This window comes from Crinia signifera, chromosome 1 (genome assembly GCF_055691185.1).
Source record: "Crinia signifera chromosome 1, ASM5569118v1, whole genome shotgun sequence".
Lineage (NCBI taxonomy): Eukaryota > Metazoa > Chordata > Amphibia > Anura > Myobatrachidae > Crinia > Crinia signifera.
This window is the reverse complement of record NC_139217.1, coordinates 305,592,264-305,614,021: the sequence shown is the minus strand read 5'-3', so window position 1 is coordinate 305,614,021 and position 21,758 is coordinate 305,592,264. Positions and strand designations below refer to the sequence as shown.

Here is a 21,758-nt window from a genome sequence, read left to right as displayed (position 1 = left end):
TAATAATTTTATTTATATAGCACTTTTCTCCTGCAGGACTCAAAGTCACTATATAAGCATCAAACACATAGGCCCTTATTCAGATTTGATCATAGTACAAATTTGTTCTCAAAGTGGGCAAAACCATGTGCACTGCAGGTGGGGCAGATGTAACATGTATAGAGAGAGTTCCATTTGGGTGTGTTGAAAGTGAAATCTAAATTGCAGTGTCAAAATAATGCAGCCAGTATTTACCCTGCACAGAAACAAAATAACTCACACAAATCTAACTCTCTCTATATCTATGTTACATCTGCCCCACCTGCAGTGCACAGGGTTTTGCCCATTCTGAGAACACATTTGTGCTGCAATCAGATTTGAATAAGGGCCATAGTACAGAAGATTAAAGCTCGTAGACACTGGGCAACTTTGAGATTAAAGCAGCTCAATTTTGTCTTTTAAACTGTTTTCAGCTCAAAAGCCGCCCAGTGAGTACAGCCTGGTGGTGAGAGCTGATGCGTGCTCCCGGGTCATCGCTGGCCCAGCCGCTTATCTGCTGGTATTATCAGTAGGTATTACCTTATCTGCTGGTATTTGTAGAGGCATAGCGATAGTGATGCACGGCCCCAGCGATTAATCTAGTTAATCGCTGGGGTTGTCATGGTCAGGGCCAGTGTTCTTAGCACAATAATTTATAGTCTACTAATAAAATAAGATGAGCAAAGATAAACTAGATGTTGGCAAAATTAAACTACTTTTCTGAATTAACTTAAAGTACTTACGGATCATGATTTACTTGGTACATGTTTACAAATACTGTAGTGCCTTTTGGAAGAAAGTATTCATTCAGTGTTGTATCCATGGTAGTGCTAAATAAAAAGAAAATGTCAACGTTGTGTCTAAATATTGTAACTTTTTGGCTTTTACAGTTTTTTGATTTATCAGTGGCTCATTATATGTGTACAGGATAAAATGACAGCCCATTACTTATATGTTACACTAGAATTTCACTTTTGTTATCATTTGTTTCAGCAGCACTTTTTATAGGTGATTTCATAACCGGCAATGTGGGCTGATAATTCAGCACTGGGGATGAACTGAGATGACATGCTGTCCTGTTATTTGGAAATAGGAACTGATATTCCTCTTTGTAAAGCAATGTTTCCACACAAGACCACACGTCCATTAGTAACATTTAACTAACACATTATTGTTATTGTGACCAAAGAACCATATGAAAGCATGTTCAAGCCAGCCATTCTGGAGAAATATTGTATACTGTAATCAGTGACAATTATCTAAAAGTGCTAAAAACCTACATTTTGATCATTTAAATAGGAAAGAAAGATGATACTTGAATTGATTGAATATACTGTAAATATCAGATAATCAGCAGAGACAGAAAAAGCAAAAGGCAAAACTCAACTATCCCCTACATATTGGATCAAATGAAAGGAAAAGAGTGACTAGCAACTCAGAGGAAGCATATAAAGGGTATAGCATCTTTTCGCAACCTCTGCCAATGGAAGCTCAGCATGTTCCAACAAATTATTTTATTTTAATTAATTTATAACAGGACCCATAAAGGTCAGCACGGATGGTGTAATGGTTAGCACTACTGCCTCACATCACTGAGGTCATGGGTTCACCCAATACTTTGTATTAAGGTAGTCTTTATATATTTTTTTCACATATATTGCAACCCCTCCTCCAATTTTTCCCATTCTGTCCTTCCTAAATAAAGTATATCCTGGTATAGCTATGTCCCAGTCATGATTTTCATTGCACCATGTCTCTGTAATAGCCACAATATCCAGTTCATCCCTTGTAATTATTGCAATTAGTTCTGGGATTTTATTTCCTAAGCTCCTAGCATTTGCACACATAGCTCTTAAAGTTGTGTTTGTGCTTCTCCTGCTGCTAGCTATGTTTATCTTTCTGCCTATATATATTCGGTTTTGATTGGCATTATCTTCTGTTGCAGTGGATAGGCTTCCTGTTCCATTTGCCTGCAGAGACAATACCTCTAGATTGGGGGAGCAGATTTCTTCATTCTTATTTGGTTCCCTGCCCCCCTCTGCTAGTTTAAATAGTTGCTTATGAAGCTTCCAAACTTCTCACTTAATATTCTCGTTCCCCTTGAAGATGGGTGCAGGCCATCACTTTTATATAAGGCTCTGTCTTGCCAGGTAGCTTGACTTTGACCTAATATCCAAATCTCTCCTCATTGCACCAATTCCTTAGCCCAGTGGTTCCCAAACTGTGTGCCGTGGCACCCTGGGGTGCCTTGGGAGACTTGCAGGGGTGCCCTGGATTGGTGGTCCAGGACCAATTCAAGTTTTTTTATGTCCATTATTTTAAATTCAAATTGTGGAAAAACACAAGGGAATCCTGGCCATTACCACATAACTGATCCTAAGGATGAGATATTAACACAATTTATTTAACTTAATATTTGTTTCTGACTTTCTAAATGAGAAACTTTTAGCCTAATGGTGCCGCGAAAACATTTCTGATGCATTGGGGTGCCGTCATTCAAAAACTTTGGGAACCCCTGCCTTAGCCAAACATTAAAGTTTCTGATTCTCAGAGTTCTATCTTCCCAGTGGTGTACTGGCAATACTTCTGAAAAAGTTACAGTGGTTGCCACCTGTTTTAGAGCAGTTCCTAACTTTCTAAATTCATCTTTTACGGCCATGACTTCAGCATTAACCAGGTCATTTGTGCCTAGGTGGACGATGACATTCACCTCCCCATCTTTTCTTGCTGCCTTTACAATTCTTAGCATGCGTTCTTTATCTCTTGGAGCTGTGGCTCCAGGTAAGCACCTTATTTGTTTCTCTACTTTAGTAGCATTTCCCAGATGAACTCCTCTAATGATGGAATCTCCCAAAAGAAGTGCAGTCCTTTTTGGAGGTGGAGGTGAAATTTCCACTTTGTGGGTCATGATGCATACAATAAACAAAAAATAATCTGTTGCACTATACTTCCTCTGGTAATGTACAACCCTACACTACCCTAACCTTTCTCTTTAGTAAGCAATTGTTTTAGGGGATTTTTATGAAAAAAAAAAAAAAAACAATTATATAATAGAATATATTATATACATACCAATGTGGAATTATATAATAGAATATATTATATACATACCAATGTGGAATTGTTAATGGTACAAAAGATGAATGTCTCAGCACTTCATTGATAAATGCCTCTGTGTAATGCATGTCTTTTCTATCATCAAATCTGGGCATTCTGCTAATCCCAATGTTCTCATCTGTAATGAAAATATTATACAGTACACAGAATCAGCTTAACTCATAGGGCAGTATTGTGGATAATTCGCCCTGTTTCACGGCGAATTTGTGCTATATTCGCGTTGGAAGGTGATTTTTTTTGGGTCAGAAAGTGAATCACCCTATTCAACGTGCACTTCTCGCCGTCTTTCTAAGTGATTTTCGCCGTGTGTCGCCGTGTAGCAAATCGCCATCTTTTCATGGTGAAGTGGAAAGTGAGCTTTTAACCCCTTCCCGACATTCGACGTACATTTACGTCATGGTCGGGATGTACTTCCCGACACATGGCATAAATGTACGTCATGACTTTAAACTGTCACCGCGTCTATAGTTGCGGTGACAGAGGGACGATGTCTGCTGTCCCTGACAGCAGACATCTTCCCTCATTGCCCAGGGGGGGCAGCGATGCCCCCCCCCCCCATCGGCGATCGCTGCGATTGGCTGTTCAAATGTGAACAGCCAATTGCAGCATTTTCTGTGTTATGTGTATAATTTTGACTCTGCTGCCCCCTAGTGTCCAAAAAAAATAAAAGGAGGTTGAAATAATGATTGAAACATAAAGTATACATATGGTCTATGTTAGTTATTAACTATTTTGAGTGGTATGATTATTTGTCTCACAAGCAGAAAATTTAACATTTAGCAAATTGCAAAATGTTCAATTTTTTTACGACATTTTGGTATTTTTCACAAAAAAAAACAGACTGTATCGACCAAAATTTACCACTAACTTAAAGTACAATGTGTCACGAGAAAACAATCTCAAAATCACTGGGATAAGTAAAAGCAATAAAAAGTTATCCCCACATAAAGTGATACATGTCAGATTTGAAAAAAAGGGATCTGTCAGGAAGGATAAAACAGGCTGCGGCGGTAAGGGGTTAAAATAAAGTTGTTATTGTTTTACATTTGGTGTAAAAAAAATCAGGAATTGTATTCTGTGAACGGGCATGCTATTTTTATTCATGTGCTTATAGCACATGAATATATAATTAATTTAAAAAAATATATATATATTTTTTACACATAGCAGCCAGCAGGGGGCCGGGAGCCGAGAGCCACTCATTAGATATTCATATATTCACTGCTCCCGATCATTACATATGCACGATCGGGTGCAGTGAATACCCGGTCCCCTGTTGGCTCTCCCGGGGGGCAGCCTGTGCTGCCTGGGTCCCGGGGAGCCCACCTCCCCCCGACATATGTTCTGGGGCAGGCAGGGAGACTTCCATCTCCCTGCCTGCTGCCGCCCTCAGGCTTCCTGCGGCATCCGCCACAGGGGTTCACATTCATGGTCAGGGGCAGCAAGCCCCTGCCTCATTGAATACTGTGTCAGCGAGGGCTGGCAGCAAGGGCTCCAGCCCTCCGGAACACGGCGAATGTGCAGCGAATCCTAAACAGGATTTGCTGCACATCGCGATTTGGGACATTCAATACTGCCCATAGTGCATGTTATCAGGAAAAGTATCTTAAAAACATTGTTGCAAAACACTCTGTTCACTAATTATGTTTGAACTTGGTAATTTACAGTGGCATGTGGTGGGGTGAGGCAGGTGAGGCACAGCCTTTCTTGTCATACTAACCTATACGCCGGAGTTTTGAGTTACTAAAGTACAGTATGTCAAAAATACAAAGAATATATAAAAAAAATCTTATTTTTATTATTCTAATCATTTTTATAATCAAAACTCTGGAGTAAAAAGTCTATGGCAGGTGAGGCAGTGCCTCACCTGGCTACCTTTTCTGCACATCTCTTATCAAAACTCAGCAAGTCTCCTGCAGTATATACTGCGGCACATGTGTCTAATGCCCATATATACCCCATGGCTCATAAATTGTGTGCAAATCTGGCTCTGGTACATGCCAGGGACGCCTCATCCATTTACCTCACCGCACATCCCTGGCAATTTATTTATAACTAGATAAATATATAACCAGTAGGAAATATTTTGAAATCTTAGAAGGCCCTTGTCAATATGACCTTGTGATAAAGCTGGAAGATCTGCCTTCTTCATGATAGGAAAAGGGCATAATGTACTTCTGCAATAACTTGTAAAACTAAAAACACACACACTTGTTTAATAAAGGAACACACATCTTACCAATTTCCTTCTGAATTTTGTCTTGTATCTGTGGATATCTGATTAAGTACAGCATACACCACATTAGTGCAGAGGTTATAGTGTCAAATCCTAAAAAAATAGAGGAATTAATAGAGCAAAAGGCAGCATAGCAATTAAGGAAGCCTTACACAACCTTGGGGGAAATTATTGTATAAAGTTCATGTTTGATCAAAAGTTCCCATTTCTATCCCTTCATGTGCCCTTTAAGACTAGCAGCAAAATCTCGGGTTATTGCACGTAAACACAAAGCAAAACGGAATTTTGCTTAGTCTGAAAGGGGCCAGGAAAATAACCCAGCTTGAATGGGTCACAGTGCAGTGTAACGGGTAAGTCGAGTCATGTGACCCAGGACCCATTTACAATATAGGAAGAGATGGCACGAGGAGATGATCTCATCTCCAAGAGCCAGCACTGCACAAGTGAGCACTCAGTCATGTCCTGCTGCTAGATCAAGAGGATACTAGATCCAAGTGGACTAAAGGATCTACTACCATGGATGTCACCACCATGTGACCCGCAATGGCAGAGAGAGGGCCAAGGTCAATGGGCTAGCACCTTTACTATCCGCATGAACATTTATTTGGAATAATTTCCTGTAATGCATGAAGTGAGCCTCCATGCCAAAGCTTGGCAAGCAAAGAGAGGCCCTGAGGGTGCAAGCTGACCCTGCTCCTCCCCCTGCCATTGTGGGTGTCACGATCCAGCACTTGATTGGATCCTAAAAATGATATGTCTCCCATTGTGTTTATTACAAATTTATTTAATCTGTACTGCATGTGAATTTACTGTGACCCAGGGGGGCTAGAAGGTTGTCACTCTGGGGTTATACACAACAGATCTTGAGAGGTTCTCTGAATTCGAGATGAGATAAGGATCTCTCGTCATAAAACCAGCTCTCATCATAAACCAGGCTGTTTTTTTTTTTTTCTGAGTAAACATTGTAACTCACCGCCAAGCCGGCTCTGTATTCACGTAAATCTTCAGGTTACAGATACTTAGGTGAGGGGGTTCATTATTTAAAGGGTCCATTGTCAAGCAGTGAGGTGGTTAAAATTCCATGGGTGAGGGCTGCTGCAGCTGGGACTAGGACTGTGTGTGCATTTCTTGGGGACCTCAGCTACATGCCGGAAATGACCATACCACCCATTCATTGAAAGTCCCTCACAACAGAATTACCTACAGATCATTTAAGTAAGTGAGCTAGGCTTTCTGTCTTTTTATTCCTTTTATTTTGTTTGAGATTGTATTACTCTGTGTATATTTTTATATTCCTCCTAATCGCCCTGCATCTCACAATTACCTCACAACCACCCTGCACCTATCTTTCACCTCCCTACCACCCTGTGGCTCTGTCACGTCCCTAGCACCTTGTGTCTCCCTACTCCCTCCCCACCCCCCCCAGTGGCTCACCACATCCTCTCTAATGCCCTGAGTCTTGCTTCATACACCCTAGTGTCCTGCATCTCTGTCAAGAATTGCGATGTGCAGCTGCATCTACTTCACTAACCATTGCACTGGTGTGTCCTGTGGTGCAGGCCTGCACTTTGAGTTTACCATAGTCGCAATCCATAGAGCAATGTCCCCTGTGTCCCTCTGGTCCCTGTTCAGTGTTTCACGCCGCTTTGACACTGGTCCATCACTGTATGAGTGCCGCCATGACATCTGTGGTCAGTTGACAGGCAGGACCAAGTGCACTGTTCGTTGACCTAAACTCTGACCTGTACACCTGATCTCTGGATCATGGTGTACACAGGTACTTCCTGGTTCTGAATGCTGCTGCGGCTTGCAGTTAATCACATCTGAGCAAGGGGGATATAAGCAAGGCTACCAGCACTCCAAATTGCCTTGAACAACTGTTCTGTTCCCTGTGTGCTTGTCTCCAGTGTCAGAGTTCCTAGGCTCCAGGATATCCTGTGCTCCAGCATTATAACCACCTGTGATCTACTGCTGCTGCCCCAGTACTGTTTCTGGTTAACCCACCTGCCAGTTTGCCTCCTGCTTATTTCATCCCAGCGGTTGAGTTGCATTCAGCCATCACCAGCAGAGGTCACTGCTGGCTTCCAGGCCAGCTACCTCTTACTGGCTCCCAGGCCAGCCTTCCACCATTGGCTCCCAGGCAAACTACTTGCTGTCAGTGACTAACACCATCTGTGTCCTGATAGTCAACATCCCTCTCCAGCTCCCAGGCCATCTACATCCATCTTTGGCTCCCAGGCCCAGCGGCGTAGCTACGTTTTGGGTGCCCCCCCCCCTCCGCCGTTAGGGGGGCGCCCCCCGCCGCCCACGCAAACCCCCCCAATCCCCCGCAGCCTCACCTTTCGCGCTGGTCCCGGCGGCTCCGTTCTTCTGCTGAGGACCCCCACAAAATGTCCGCCCCCATACAGCAGACAGTTCCTGTCTGCTGTATGGGGGTGGCCATTTTGTGGTGGTCCTCAGCAGAAGAACGGAGCCGCCGGGACCAGCGAAATAGGTAAGCCTGCGGGGGATTGGGAGGAGGTGTAACTATAGCACCGCAGCCCCCGGCGCCCCCATATGCACAGCGCCCCCCGCGGTGGCGGGGGCTGCGGTGCTATAGTTACGCCACTGCCCAGGCCATCGACAAGCATCTTTAGCTCCCAGGCCGTTAATACCTATCTCTGGCTCCCAGGCCATTGACAACTATCTCCGGCTCCCAGGCCGTTGACATATTTCTCTGCCACCCAGGCCATCAACAACTGTCAAAGGCTCCCAGGCCGTCAACACTAACCTCTGGCTCCCAGGCCATCAGCAACCACCCCCAGCTTCCAGGCCGATGAATCCTGTTATCACTGTCTTCCATGCCAATGACCATAAACCCTCTCAGTTTCCAGACTGACAATCATTGAACTCTAAGACTTTCTCAAGTCTTCCAGTATACATTCCCCAGATCCTCTGTCACCAGTCAGCTTGTTCCATAGGACCAGGGCAGGGGGCCAAGACCTGCTCGTCAGGTGCAGCTAAGTCCAAAGCTCCTTGAGGGGCACCCTGGTGAAAACCACCGATGAGTTACACTCCTGGTCTCTGCCAACCCTTTGGTTCAGCTGTTCCCTGGTGTCCCAGAGCATGTCCTCCCGATACGTCAAAGAACCTTGTTTACTGTTTCTAGCTCCCTCCACTGGCCCACCCAAGTCACAGCTGGAAACATAGAAAACCCAGGTGCTGACAGACTCCCTACTCCCTTCCTATCACCCCCTGCATCTCACTACATCCTCCCTAGGAGGCAATGTTCCCTCTAAGCTGTACGCACATGCGCGCGCACACACCTTGACGAGCGTGCGCACAGACATTACAACTGAGCGCACAAAGCAGCAGTGGTCCCTTTTTGCAGTTGTGGACTCAATTAATGTGTGTTTCACCCATTAACTACATTGTGTACTGTATTTTGAATGTTTAATATCATTTTGAAGTAAAGTTAACACAAATGCTGAACATCATTTTCCAGTTATATATGTGACGCACAAAAATGTAAATTTCATTCCAAAGTTGCAAAGCCAAAATCTTTAGCCGCACACAGCCTTCGTAAAATTAGAGGGAACATTGCTAGGAGGATGTAGTGTTACAAGAAAAGAGAACAAAAGAATGTCTGTTTATTGCGCCAAAAACGGACTTACTTTTGTTCGCTTTTCTTGTATCTCATTAACCCAAATGTCGGAAGCTGCACCCTCTCAATAAAAGCATAAACTTTTAGCAAGTACACATAAAAGAGGGGTTCTCTTTCTTTCCTAAACACAATGGGGGAAATTTACTAAGCAAAATACGTCTAAAAAATTCATATTTGTATAGTAAAATACGAATTCTTTAGGTGTATTCATATTTTTGGCATTTACTATGCCAAAAATACACATATTCGTATTCGTATATTTGGCACATTCGGATTTGTATTCACAAATCCGAATTATACGCCATCAGAAAATACGAATAGGAATCTTCATTCAAAAGAATGGTGATTCCTAATTTATTAAGCGGCCGTATTGAAAATAAAAATTAAATAAAAGCACACTGACACTATTAAAATAAAACTTTAATACACACAGAGCCCATACATACTGATACATACTATGCAAAATTTTCTGTGATTTTTTAAAACCAGCACCAGTGCTGGTTATAGCCGTGGGTAGGGACCCCACGCCGTTTTATTTTTTATTTATTTATTTATTTTACACACTGAAGCCTGCATGGATCTGACTGATCCGTGCAGGCTGCTAATACGAATTTGTATTTTAAAATACGAATTTGTATTTAAAATACGAATTTGGATCAGAAAATATGCGAATGGATACGCCAGTGAAATATAATAATCAGTCAAATACGACCGATTAGTAAATTTTTACTCCCGAATACGAATTTGCATACTGCTAAAACAGCATTCGTATCCATTCGTATTAAGAATATGAATACCATTTTTCATATTCGTATTCTTAGTAAATTTCCCCCAATAAGTCCTGGTGCGATAGCCCTTTTCTTGCATTTGTGCTACATAGTTACATAGTAGTTAAGGAAAAAAAAGACGTGTGCCCATCGAGTCCAACCTTGGTTAGTGTGCATAGGCGAATCTAGAATTATGGTAATGGGTGGTCCCATATTTAGAAACACCAGCAGGGGGACCTTTGCGCGGCGCAGACGCTCGTGAAAAAAACGGGGCGTGGCCTCATGTGAAGGAGGCGTGGCATCACAAAAATGGGTGTGGTATTACACTTTAGAACATACACAGTAATGCCCATTACACATTTTAGCAAACTCCGTAATACCCATTACACATAAAGCCACACGCCGTAATGCCAATTACACATAAGGCCACACACCATAATGCCCATTACACATTGTGCCACACATCATGATGCCCATTACATGCTATATAACAAACCGTAATGCCCATTACATATTTGCCACATAAGTGCTGCTTACCTACGTGCTCATTGCTAGGGGGTTCTTGCTTGATGACACCATAGTACCCATTACACATGATGCCGCACACCATAGTACCCATTACACATGATGCAGCACACCATAGTACCCATTACACATGATGCTGCACACCATAGTACCCATTAAACATGATGCTGCACACATAATGCCCCTTACACATGATGCTGCACACATAATGCCCCTTGCACATGATGCTGCACACCGTAATGCCCCTTACACATTAAGCCACACATTATGTGTAATGCCCCCACTTGTAGCGTCCCTTAAGCAATGCCCCCAAAAGTGCCACTTACTGTAAATTTTTATATAAACCTTCGCTGCTGCTGCAGGGAGAGATGGAGAGCGGTACAGCTGCTTCTATGGGGAGAGGAGCAGAGCGCAGCGCAGAGCACGCTCCCACTCCCCTCCTGGTGTCCCCTCTAGCCGAGTGGACATTTTAAATATTATGGGCACTGTTGTTGTGCGTGACGTCGGGTGAGCACGCCGGGCACCGGCACCACATGATTAAAGGGGGGGGGGGCAGGCTGAGGTGAAAACGGGGAGAAGAATTGGAGCGGAAGCTGCAGGGGTGACAGTCATTGACAGCTGGACAGAGAGCAGGTTGCTGCCCGGTTGTATTCAGAGCACTGCAGGTCTTGGCTGTTTTGAAATAATACCCCTTTCACAACGGAAAATGCAGAGATTTACCCGGCAATATGGTCCCAGGATCATGCAGGGACATTCCCAGGCTGACCCCTTATACACCAGCCTAGTCCCTGCATTTTCTGGTGTGAGGGGGAGAGACAACCACTCCCCTCTCCCTACCCCCCTTTAACCAACCAGCTATATCTTCGGGACCAACTGACCCATTTACATGAGACCAGTATCATATTGAAGAACTTTTGAGTTGGCTTCAAATGATTTTGGTCCCGTGAACCTGGGCTGTTTGTTTCTAGAGAAATCTGCCCTCAAAGAACATAAACAGTCATGAAATTACAGTTAAGAAATAAAAAAAAAAAAAGCCCCATCCCTCAGCTACAAAATGGGCTAATGGATGGTCCGGTGCACCCCCGGACCACCCCCTAGATTCGCCTATGTTAGTGTGTATGATCCATTTGCCTCATCTCTTATTAATTATTGTGTATTCTGATTTATTTAAAGAAAGATTAGGATTGTCGTTAGTACCCCTGGATGTTTTTACCCAATAGATTTTTGTCCAACCTTATTTTAAATGTATTTATTGTGTCTGCCAACACCACCTCTCCAGGAAGAGAGTTCTACAATGTGGCTATCCACAATATCAGGCAATATATCAGGCAAGCCTATCATATTTAAGTTCTACATGCATAACCCTCCGAGGCACTTATGTATTATATAGCTTCCCTTCTGGACTTGTAACTGCTATGCTATTACTGGTGCCTGTCCTTGTGTTTCCCCCCTATATCCCTATAGATTGTAAGCTTGCAGCAGGGCCCTCTAACCCCCAAGTCTGTCTGTTGTAACCCAGTTTGTCTTATCACTGTCTACTATTGTAAAGCGCAACGGAATCTGCTGTGCTATATAAGAAACTGTAAATAAATAAATAAATGTGGCTGCCCTTACCATACAAAATGTTTTCCTGCGCTATATAAGAAACTGTTAATAAATAATAATAAATAAATTCTAAGGAAACAAAATCTTCTTTCCTCTAGTCTAAATGTATGCCTACATGTCCTAGAGTCCTTCCTCAAAGTGAAATGGTTGCCTGACAGTTCCTTATATTGGCCCCTGATATATTTGTACATGTTTAGCATGTCTCCCTTTAAACATCTCTTTTCTAGTGTATATAATCCCAATTTGTTCAATCTGACCTCATATCTTAAATCCTTCAAACGCTTTATTAGGTTTGTTGCTCTTCTTTGGACTTTTTTTCAGTTCTAGGATGTCCTTTTTATAATGCGGGTCCCAGAATTGTATTCTAGATACAGGCTAGTATTCTGTTGAAAAAATGTAACAAGTAAATGGTAGTGTTATCCTGGTGCAATGCAGCCCTAAAAAATCACAATTCCTAAAGTGTCACCCATATTTCTAAACATATATCCATACAAAAATTAGAAACATAAATATCAAGGTGCCATGTATACTTAACTCTTTATGAAAAAGAAACCTTTATAGGTTTGAAAACAACAGTTATGACAGTGAGTGCATGTATGTCCATATTCAAAGATACCTTTATATATGTACCATTGCCATGCATTTGTGAGGAATGCTGTCAATTTTTGTTCAGCACCTTACCATCATAAGTTATGGATCACATAATGGCTCTACACATGATTTGTAGGTTTTTCCTTTTTTTGAGCACTTGTGAAGGACTCAGCCCCTTATAAAACAGTTTTGGAGAGGAACACCACAAGGTCATACCAAATAAACCTTTATGAGCTTCAATATCATACTGCTCAACACTGGAATATTCCACCTCAACCTGAAAAGACTGCACTTCCTTAAATATTTGCACAAAAAAACCTTCTAATCACTGTTGTTTTTTTTTTTTTTTATATTCACCAATTCCACAAGAGACTCTTCATCATGACTGGATACCACCAGCCACATGAAATATTTTTCCACATTAGAAGAAAATTTCATAAAGATTTAAGTATACATTGTTCCTTGATATTTATGTTCCTAATTTTTGTATGGATATATGTTTAGAAATGTGGGTGACATTTTAGGAATTGTGATTTTAGGCTGCATTGCGCTACAATAACCTACCATTTACTATACTTGTTATGTTAGGTTATAATTAGCACACTGGTTATGTCCCCAAAGATGCATTACCTTGCATTTATCAGCACTGAACCTCATTTTCCAATTTTTTACCCACTCTTATAGTGCTGCATCTCCTTACTCCCTCCCTATTGCTCCCTGCGCCTGACTACATCCTCCCTAGCACCCTGTGTCTCAGTTTTCTTTAGCTACTGCTTCACTACATTCTCCCTAGTGACCTGCATCTCCCTACTAGGGTGTATGCATCTTAGAATTGATAGGGCTGGCTCTGTAGCGGCATTACTAGGGGGCATTTGCTGGAATCTTGCCTAGGGCATACAATTGGTTTGGGCTGTCTCTGTTTATTAAACACACATTCATAGTTTATGGTCTGAGGACATCACTCTGTTCCATCTAGCAATATTAAATACAGAGTAGGGCCTCTCTATTAGATATGCATACACTGATTTATCCCAGCATTATCAAGAGAGTGCACATTCTCCAACTCCTGCACTATAATATGAAATGCAGCACATTGTACCGATCATGGCACAAATGTATTATGTACAATAAAAAAGAAACAAACTTTAAAGATGGCCCTGTCCAAATGCATTAACTGTATAACCAATGCAGCAGCAGTGACAGCAACTCCAACCACATGACCCTTAGTACTAGCATAAAGTATGATGGTGCAGTGCACTGGGATTAGGGCTGCATTACTCCTGGTGTCAGGCATTATGTAGGAAGGACCAACACTATGAGCATGAGCCCAGCAGTGTGTGCCTTGTCCATAGCCCATTAGCCCATTGCAATACTATGCTGTGACAATACAAATGTACTAAGGGCTGTAGAAGGTATTAAGGGATAGGTCGTGATGTATTAACATACATTGCTGTCCCTCACCACACCCCCGCTGCGATGCTAGACCATATGTACTAAGATATGCGGCTAGCCTCGCTGTGTGGTGACGGAAGCCCCCCGCGGTACCACTGATGTGGTCTCCGTCACCTCCTTGGCTCTGCGGTGGTACCCGGCATCTGCTCCTCCCCCTTGCAGCCAGAAGGACATCCCTGGCTGTGACATGCTGCTTGGGGAGGAGGAGCAGCACGGAGGATGGGGAGGGGGGTAGGAGTCTGTGGTGGACGGTGGGCAGTGGGCGACGATAGAAGCCCATAGGCTTCTATAGGGTATCGCCACCTTCGATACCCTGCCCTGCAATGACACAGCGGCCGGGTATTATTACATTTGAAAATGCGTTAAAACTTGGGTTTTACCGCATTTTCGTCTTACTACATTTTTTTTAAATTACTGCTGCCAGTGTATCAGTATAAGTTCAGGGTGCCTGCATGTGTGCTGTATTACTCTAGGGGTACATGCATGTGTACTGTATCAGTCCAGGGGTTCCCACATGTGTGCCGTATAATTCCATGGGGGCCCCCATGTGTCCCGCATCAGTCCATTGGTGCCCGCATGTGTGCCGTATAATTCCATGGGTGCCGCCATGTGTCCCATATCAGTCCAGGGGAGCTGCCCTATTTTTAATGAAAAGAAAAAAAAGGTGTTTCTTTATTCTTTTTACTGCAAGGGCTGTTAAATGTGCTGTATCAGTAAAGGGGTGAGCCAAGTGGGCTGTATAATTAATGAGGTGTTGCTGAATCTGCCATATAATTCCAGGTGTGCTGCTCTTTTTTTAATTAAAAGAATAAAAGTTTTTCTTTTTTTACTGCAGGAATTTAGCCATGTCTGCCGTATAATTCCATGTCTGCCACCATGTGTTCCGTATCAGTCCAGGGGTGCCACCATCTGTGCCATATAATTCTATGTGTGCTGTATCAGGTCAGGGTGGGGTGTCCGCATGTGTGACACATAATTCCTGGGGTGAGCTAAGTGTATCATATAATTCACGGGGTGCTGCCAAGTGTGCTGTATTTGTCCAGGGGTGATGCTAAGGTTGCCTTATCAGTCCAGGGGTGAGCCAAGTCTACCAAATAATTCCTGGGGCTAGCCAAGTCAAACATATAATTCATGGGATGCTGCCAAGTGTGCTGTATCAGTCCAGGGGTGATGCTGTGTTCTGTATCAGTCCAGGGGTGCTACTAAGTGTGCCGTATCAGTCCAATGTTTGTGCCGCCCACTTGTGTCGTTTATCATAGTCATCCAGCTACCTCAGTGCAACCTTTTGGCCCAAAAACTATTTTATGAGGTGTTCAGAATAGACTGGAAATGAGTGGAGATTAATGCTGTTGAAGTTAATAACAGCGTAGGAGAGAAAAAAAAAAAAAAAATTCTGTGATTTTAGCATTTTTTTTATGCTTTAAAAAAAAAAAAAAAACAGAACCCAAAACCTTGAGGGGATGTTTTGGAAAAACCCATTACAACTGAAAACCAGTAGGTAATCAGAACCCAAAAGGCAAACAGTGGCCTGTTGCACATCCCTAATCTAGGCCCAGACCAAAGATCAATATGAACTCAATTAATTTCACAACTTGGGGTCTCAAGCTGAGATCTGATTTAGACCTGGATCGTAGCAATGCATTTCCAGAATAAAGAGAAAAGCTCACCTCCACCAAAGATGTCATTCACGGTGGATATTATCTGCACATCACTTAATTTATGATGTTTATCTTCAACATTTCTGTTATTGCACAAGTGTATAAGGGCATCGGTGATATCTCTGATGTTATTCTGCAAACAGAAACAGAAGTCATAATGCAATAATGTATACAGAAGATAGTTGCCCAGAGGCAAGATAAATATTGGTGCCCCACTGCCTCCCACATACACAGAAAGCATCTTATATAAATATATGTATGCTTGTGTGATGTCTATGGTTCTATTAGGAGGGGGAGTTGGCCACAGATGTGATATGGACAGCTTTCAATTAACTGATTCAAACTTGCAGAGGAGAGGTGCCCCCTTGGGAGCAGGAGCATGGTGGCAGATGACTCCATTGCCTCCCAGAGTTATGCCTCTGAGTCACTCAGTAGTATACAGTAGTTTGCTAAATTAATTTTAAACAAAACAAGAAGGTTTACTCTTCATAGATTGACCTGCTAGGTACAAAAATTTGAGGGGGAACGCACTGGTTCTTAGACAGTGAAACACATGTGTTGTCACAGACCAATACCAGAATGCTTGTTAGCTTGAAATAGAAATGTGATTTTGATTTATTGTAACCTATATTAGTACTGTATTAAGTGATCCCAGTGAGGCAAGGTTACTAGGGGACCTATTTGGGAAAGAGCCCAGCAGTGGGTTTCTAAACCAATACTCCCCTAACCCTGATAGATATATGCCTCACATGTCGGCAATTTACACCTGTCTCTCTACCTGCTAACAAAAAAATATAGTAGGCAATACCACCAATGACCAGCAGATGGCACTGAAAAAAACACTAATATAATAACTACAAATTACAAGGCAAACCCTTGATTTACCTCATTTATTTTTGTGGATCAGTGAACCATCTGCCTCAGTACCACAATTGACACACACTACACACACTGTGGCCCTTATTCAGAATCGTGCGGTACGGCCCGCGTGCGGCCGTACCGCCGATGTTTTTTGTCTGCACATGCGCAGAGGTCATTCTGCGCATGTGCAGCCCCCTTCGCCGCAGACGGATTTCGTCCGCCGCAAAGGGGGCGTATAGGGGCGTGAGGGGCTTCAGCCCCTCATTTCCCTATGTGTACGCCCCGCGTTTCATGGGCGTTCCCATGAAAACGCGGGGCGTATGCATGGTAATGAGGGCATGACGCCCTCATTACCATGACATGGGGGCGGAAAGCTGACGTCGCCGGATGTCAGCTTTCAGCCCCCTTACAAGCTCCCACACGGACGATTGTCCGTGTGGTCTGAGCTTGCGGGAGCTGCCGCGGCGTGCGGGCCTGCCTTCGATGGTCGTCGACCATCGAAGGCAGGGGGCAGCTCCCACCATGGTGGAGGCGTAGCCTCCACCATTTTTGTGCGGATCGCCAGCCGTCCGTGTACGGACGGCCGTGGCGATCCGTCCGGTGGGCGGCCCTTGGTTTGTGCGGTCGGAGCCCCGTGTGCGGCTCTGACCGCACCAACCAGAATAAGGGCCACAGTGCGGGGATGAAACACTGATACAATCTACCTGACAAGCTATAACACAAGCATTTACTGGACTGGTCCTTGTGTCACACTATTCTTTATTTTCTTAAAAACACACTGAATGTATATGTCTATGTATGTGATTTTACCTCTATTTTTCACTGTTGTTCTAGTTCCTGCATTGATAAATAGGAAATCTTAAAAATAACCTAATAAAAGTTATATTTTAAATAAAAACTGCCAGTGCGTTCCCACTCAAACAGTCCCTCCCTCTTTTCTTTACAAAACTGTATACCATTGACTGTGAGGAACGGCACCCCCAACACCTATATATAGAAACTGGGGTCCCTTAAAACAATATAACACAACAAATTGGTGTGCAAACCTTTTGACCTGTCGACTTGACTGTCTATCTAGACCAGTGGTAGCCAACACCAGTCCTCGTGAGTTACCAACAGTACACATTTTCCAGACAACCTACAGTAGCTTCTGAACAGGTGCACTCATTACTCACTAACACAATTTAAAAGATCCACAGGTGGAGCTAATTACTTCACTTGTGGTTCTGTGAAGAGATCTGGTAAACATTAACTGTTGGTAGCTCTCGAGGACTGGAGTTGGCTACCCCAGATCTAGACACTGTGGGTTAAATTTAATTGGATAATTGATTCAGAGGGGGAAATTTACAAAAAATATGAATATGATATATCGTATTCGTATTCTTAATACGAATGAATATGACTGCATACGGCTGTTTCAGCCGTATGCAAATTTGTGTTCCGGTCCGGAGGGGAATTTACAAATCAGTCAAATACGACTGCTTTGTAACCCTCCAATGTCGTAATGATTCGTGTTAGCGGCTGTATATATGGCCGCTAATACAAATTCGTACAGGCAGTCTGCACGGATCAGTCAGATCCGTGCAGGCTGCAATGTGTAAAAAAAAGAAAATAAATAAATAAAAAAAAACGGTGTGGGGTCCCCCCCACAGCCGTAACCAGCAGGGGGCCGGGCCGGGGCTGGTTCCCAAAATACGGGGACAAAATTACTAGTGGTCCCCCATATTTTAAGAACCAGCCCCAGGCCAAACCAGCCAGCAGGGTAATGCCACAGCCGGGGGAGACTTTTTATACAAGTCTCAGCCTGGCCAGGGGTCCTGGGGGAGTGCCCACCCCCCCAATAAGGGGTTCCCCACCTCCAGGACTTACCTGACCAGGCTGAAGCCTGGTGCTGTCCCTGGTGACCCTGGGCTGTGGTCACCGGGCTGATGATCTGGTGTAAAAAAAAGAATAAACTATTGTTTAATACTGTGGAACTATGAGTCCCAGCAAGCCTCCCCCAGCATGCAGGGCATTAAAGGGCTCGCTGGCACTTGTAGTTCCACAGTATTAAAAATAGTAAAATAAACACACACACTGACACATGAAAAATAAAACTTTAATACATCCAAAGCCCACACATACTGATACTTACCTATCTTGATAGTGCTCCACTTTCCTGGGTCTTGGTTCCTGGGTCCGGGACTGCAGAGTTCTGTGTCCGGGGCCTTGGTTCCTGGGTCCGGGGCTGGTCCGGGGCTCTAGGACTGCAGAGTCCGGGGCTCCAGGATCCAAAGAAATCCATAGGGGGACCTGTGGAAGAAAATCCAACTCACCAAGGTCATCCGGCGAAGATCATGTCCTCTTCTGTCTGACATAGTCCAGGTCTTCAGAAAATAACAAACACCCGACTATTCTATCCGGTACCCGCGACGGACTAGGGAGAGATGCAGATGTTTCATCTTCTGCGCCTCTCTTTCGAATAGAGGCCAATCAGGAGCTGACTTTCTTGGCTCCTGATTGGCCACTAGGCAGCCAATAGAATCATTTGGAGGAGAGGTGCGGAAGATAAAACATCTGCGTCTCTCCTCAGTCCGTCGCGGGTACCGGCCGGAATAGTCAGTGTTTGTTATTCTCTGAAGACCTGGACTACGTCGGACAGAAGAGGACAGATCTTCACCGGAGGACCTTGGTGATTTGGATTTTCTTCCACAGGTCCCCCTATGGATTTCTTCGGATCCTGGAGCCCCAGACCCCGGACCAGCTCCGGACCCCGGACTCTGCAGCCCCGGACCCCGGAATCTGCAGCCCCGGACCCAGGAACCAAGGCCCCGGACCCCGGACTCGGCAGCCCTGGACCCAGGAACCAAGTCCCCGGACTCTGCAGCCCCAGACCCAGGAACCAAGGCCCCGAACTCTGCAGCCCCAGACCTAGGAACCAAGGCCCTGGACTCAGGACTCTGCAGCCCCGGACCCAGGAACCAAGGCCCCGGACCAAGGACCATGGAGCACTGGACCCCGGACCCAGGGACCTATCAACGGGATCAAGATAGGTAAGTATCTGTATGTGTGGGCTTTGGATGTATTAAAGTTTTATTTTTTATGTGTCAGTGTGTGTGTGTTTATTTTGCTATTTTTAATACTGTGGAACTACAAGTGCCAGTGGGCCCTTTAATGCCCTCATGCTGGGACTTGTGGTTCTCCAAGTCCCAGCATGCGGGGGAGGCTTGCTGGGACTCATAGTTCCACAGTATTAAACAATAGTTTATTCTTTTTTTTTACAGTGGAATCAGCCTGGTGACCACAGCCCAGGCTCACCGGGGACAGCACCAGGCTTCAGCCTGGTCAAGTAAGTCCTGGAGGGGGGGGGGGGCCCACGCCGTTTTTTTATTTTTATTATTAAATTATTTATTTATCTATTTTTTTTAACACTGAAGCCTGCACGGATCTGACTGATCGTGCAGGCTACAGCCAAATACGACAGGAAAATTAAGTGTATTTTCCTGCCGTATTTGGCCGGCCATTCGCAGCCGTTTTACGCCAATTAACGGCCGCTTAGTAAACCAGGAATCACCATACTTTTGAATGGTGATTTCTGTCGTATTCTATCGATGGAGTATTTATTCGTATTTGTAAATACAAATACGAATATCCCATCAATACGAACACAAAAAAATCGTATTTTTGCCATTGTAAATGCCAAAAATACGAATATGACAAAGAAAGTCGTATTTTCCTATGAAAATACAATTTTTTTCTACGAATTCACCTTAGTAAATTTCCCCCAGAAAGTGGGAGATTCGGTAAGAAATCTAAATTTTTTTTAAAGCGACAATCATTTACACTTCAAAATCAAACTGGTTTTGCAGTGTAAATAATTGCCGCTTTAAAAAACTGGTGACTTCTTACCAAATCTCTCACTTTCTGAATCCCTCATCCTATTAAATTTCCCCCTGTAGATCTACTATATCAACCAGAACCAGAACAAAACACCTGAGAAGAGTCCTGAGGAACATTTATTATACTAACGAGGAATTATACAGCCAAATGTAATAGCCCCTGATTTTGGCACCTACAGTCTGTGTGATACCACCCGAAACCCCCCTTTTTTTTTTAAAGTCTTAGTTTTTGGAGTTTTGGCTGCAAAAATTGTTAATAAACAGACCAACAATTATCAATTGGATAGTGCAATAATTATTTAACATTTTCTTCAGTCTCCACAATCTACCAGATTCATTGGTTAATCCTTCTATAAAATAAACATGCTTTGACTGTATTTATATATTAATATCAGATGTGTTCTCATACATCATAGCTGCAGTTGCGCCTAACAGTCTTTCTTGGACCTCAGGTCCCTTGAGACACTGCTAACATCGGTCAACTTTTTTACTGAAAATGCAGAACAACCTGACTTGTATTCACCAGTATGCATATTAAATTAATCAGCATAGTCTTTTGGTGTATCCTAGTCATGACTAAGATGCCTTTTTGTCTGCAAAATAGACACCTATGAATAGCACAGTTAAACGTGACCTGTTAGTTCACTAGTTATCTCCCACTGCGTGGTGTACTGAAGTGAGATGTATAAGGACACATCTGTATCCTCGTTAAAATATTTTTAGAAGGAACTTTCTAGGATTGATTGCATACAAAAAAACCCCTTATTTCTATAGGCCCCCCATACACTACTCTGAGGTATCGCATGCAGCCTTGCATGTGAATCCCTCGGCAACTACATCATATGCAGTCCTTTAGCATTCAGGCCCTTATTCAGATCTGATCGCAGTAACAAATTGTTCTCAAAATGGGCAAAACCATGTGCACTGCAGGCGGGGAAGATGCAGGGCCGGTGCTAGGGTGTTCGGCGCCCCCCTGCAAAATATAAATTTGCGCCCTACCTCCCACCCTTCAGTCAGATTACACCACATGGCAGTGCCCCTTATTCCATTATGCCACACTGTAGTACCCTTTATGCACATTATGAAACACAACAGTAGTGACCCTTATACATTATGCCACACAGAAATGCCCCTTTTAACACAGTGGGTGAGATTCACCAAACTAAAAATGCAGTAAAAACCCTGTTTTCGGGTTTTTACCGCATCTTCATATGCAGCAAAGCCCCACCGCCGGGGCTTCGCTGCGGGGGTACGCCAGTTCTATATGGCGTAACCCCATGGAAGCCTATGGGCTTCCCTTCGCGTCCCCGCCGCCCCGCGCGCCCCCATCGATCCGCTCTGCCCTCCCCTCACCTGTGTCCGGGCAGCCTCCTGCTGTGCTGCCTGGACCAGTGACCTCCCCCTCCC

General features: G+C 43.8%; 1 protein-coding gene across 1 annotated transcript in view; it reads right to left on the bottom strand.

Moving 5' to 3' along the window:
* Positions 1-21,758, bottom strand: part of LOC146078323 (cytochrome P450 1A1-like) — a 37,588-nt gene that overhangs the window by 3,396 nt on the left and 12,434 nt on the right. Inside the window, exons 3-6 of the mRNA XM_083186099.1 lie at positions 15,622-15,745; positions 5,375-5,464; positions 3,130-3,253; positions 762-848 (exon numbers count right to left, since the gene is read on the bottom strand). Coding sequence (XP_083042225.1) covers positions 762-848; positions 3,130-3,253; positions 5,375-5,464; positions 15,622-15,745 — 425 coding nt within the window. The remainder of the gene's footprint in view (positions 1-761; positions 849-3,129; positions 3,254-5,374; positions 5,465-15,621; positions 15,746-21,758) is intronic.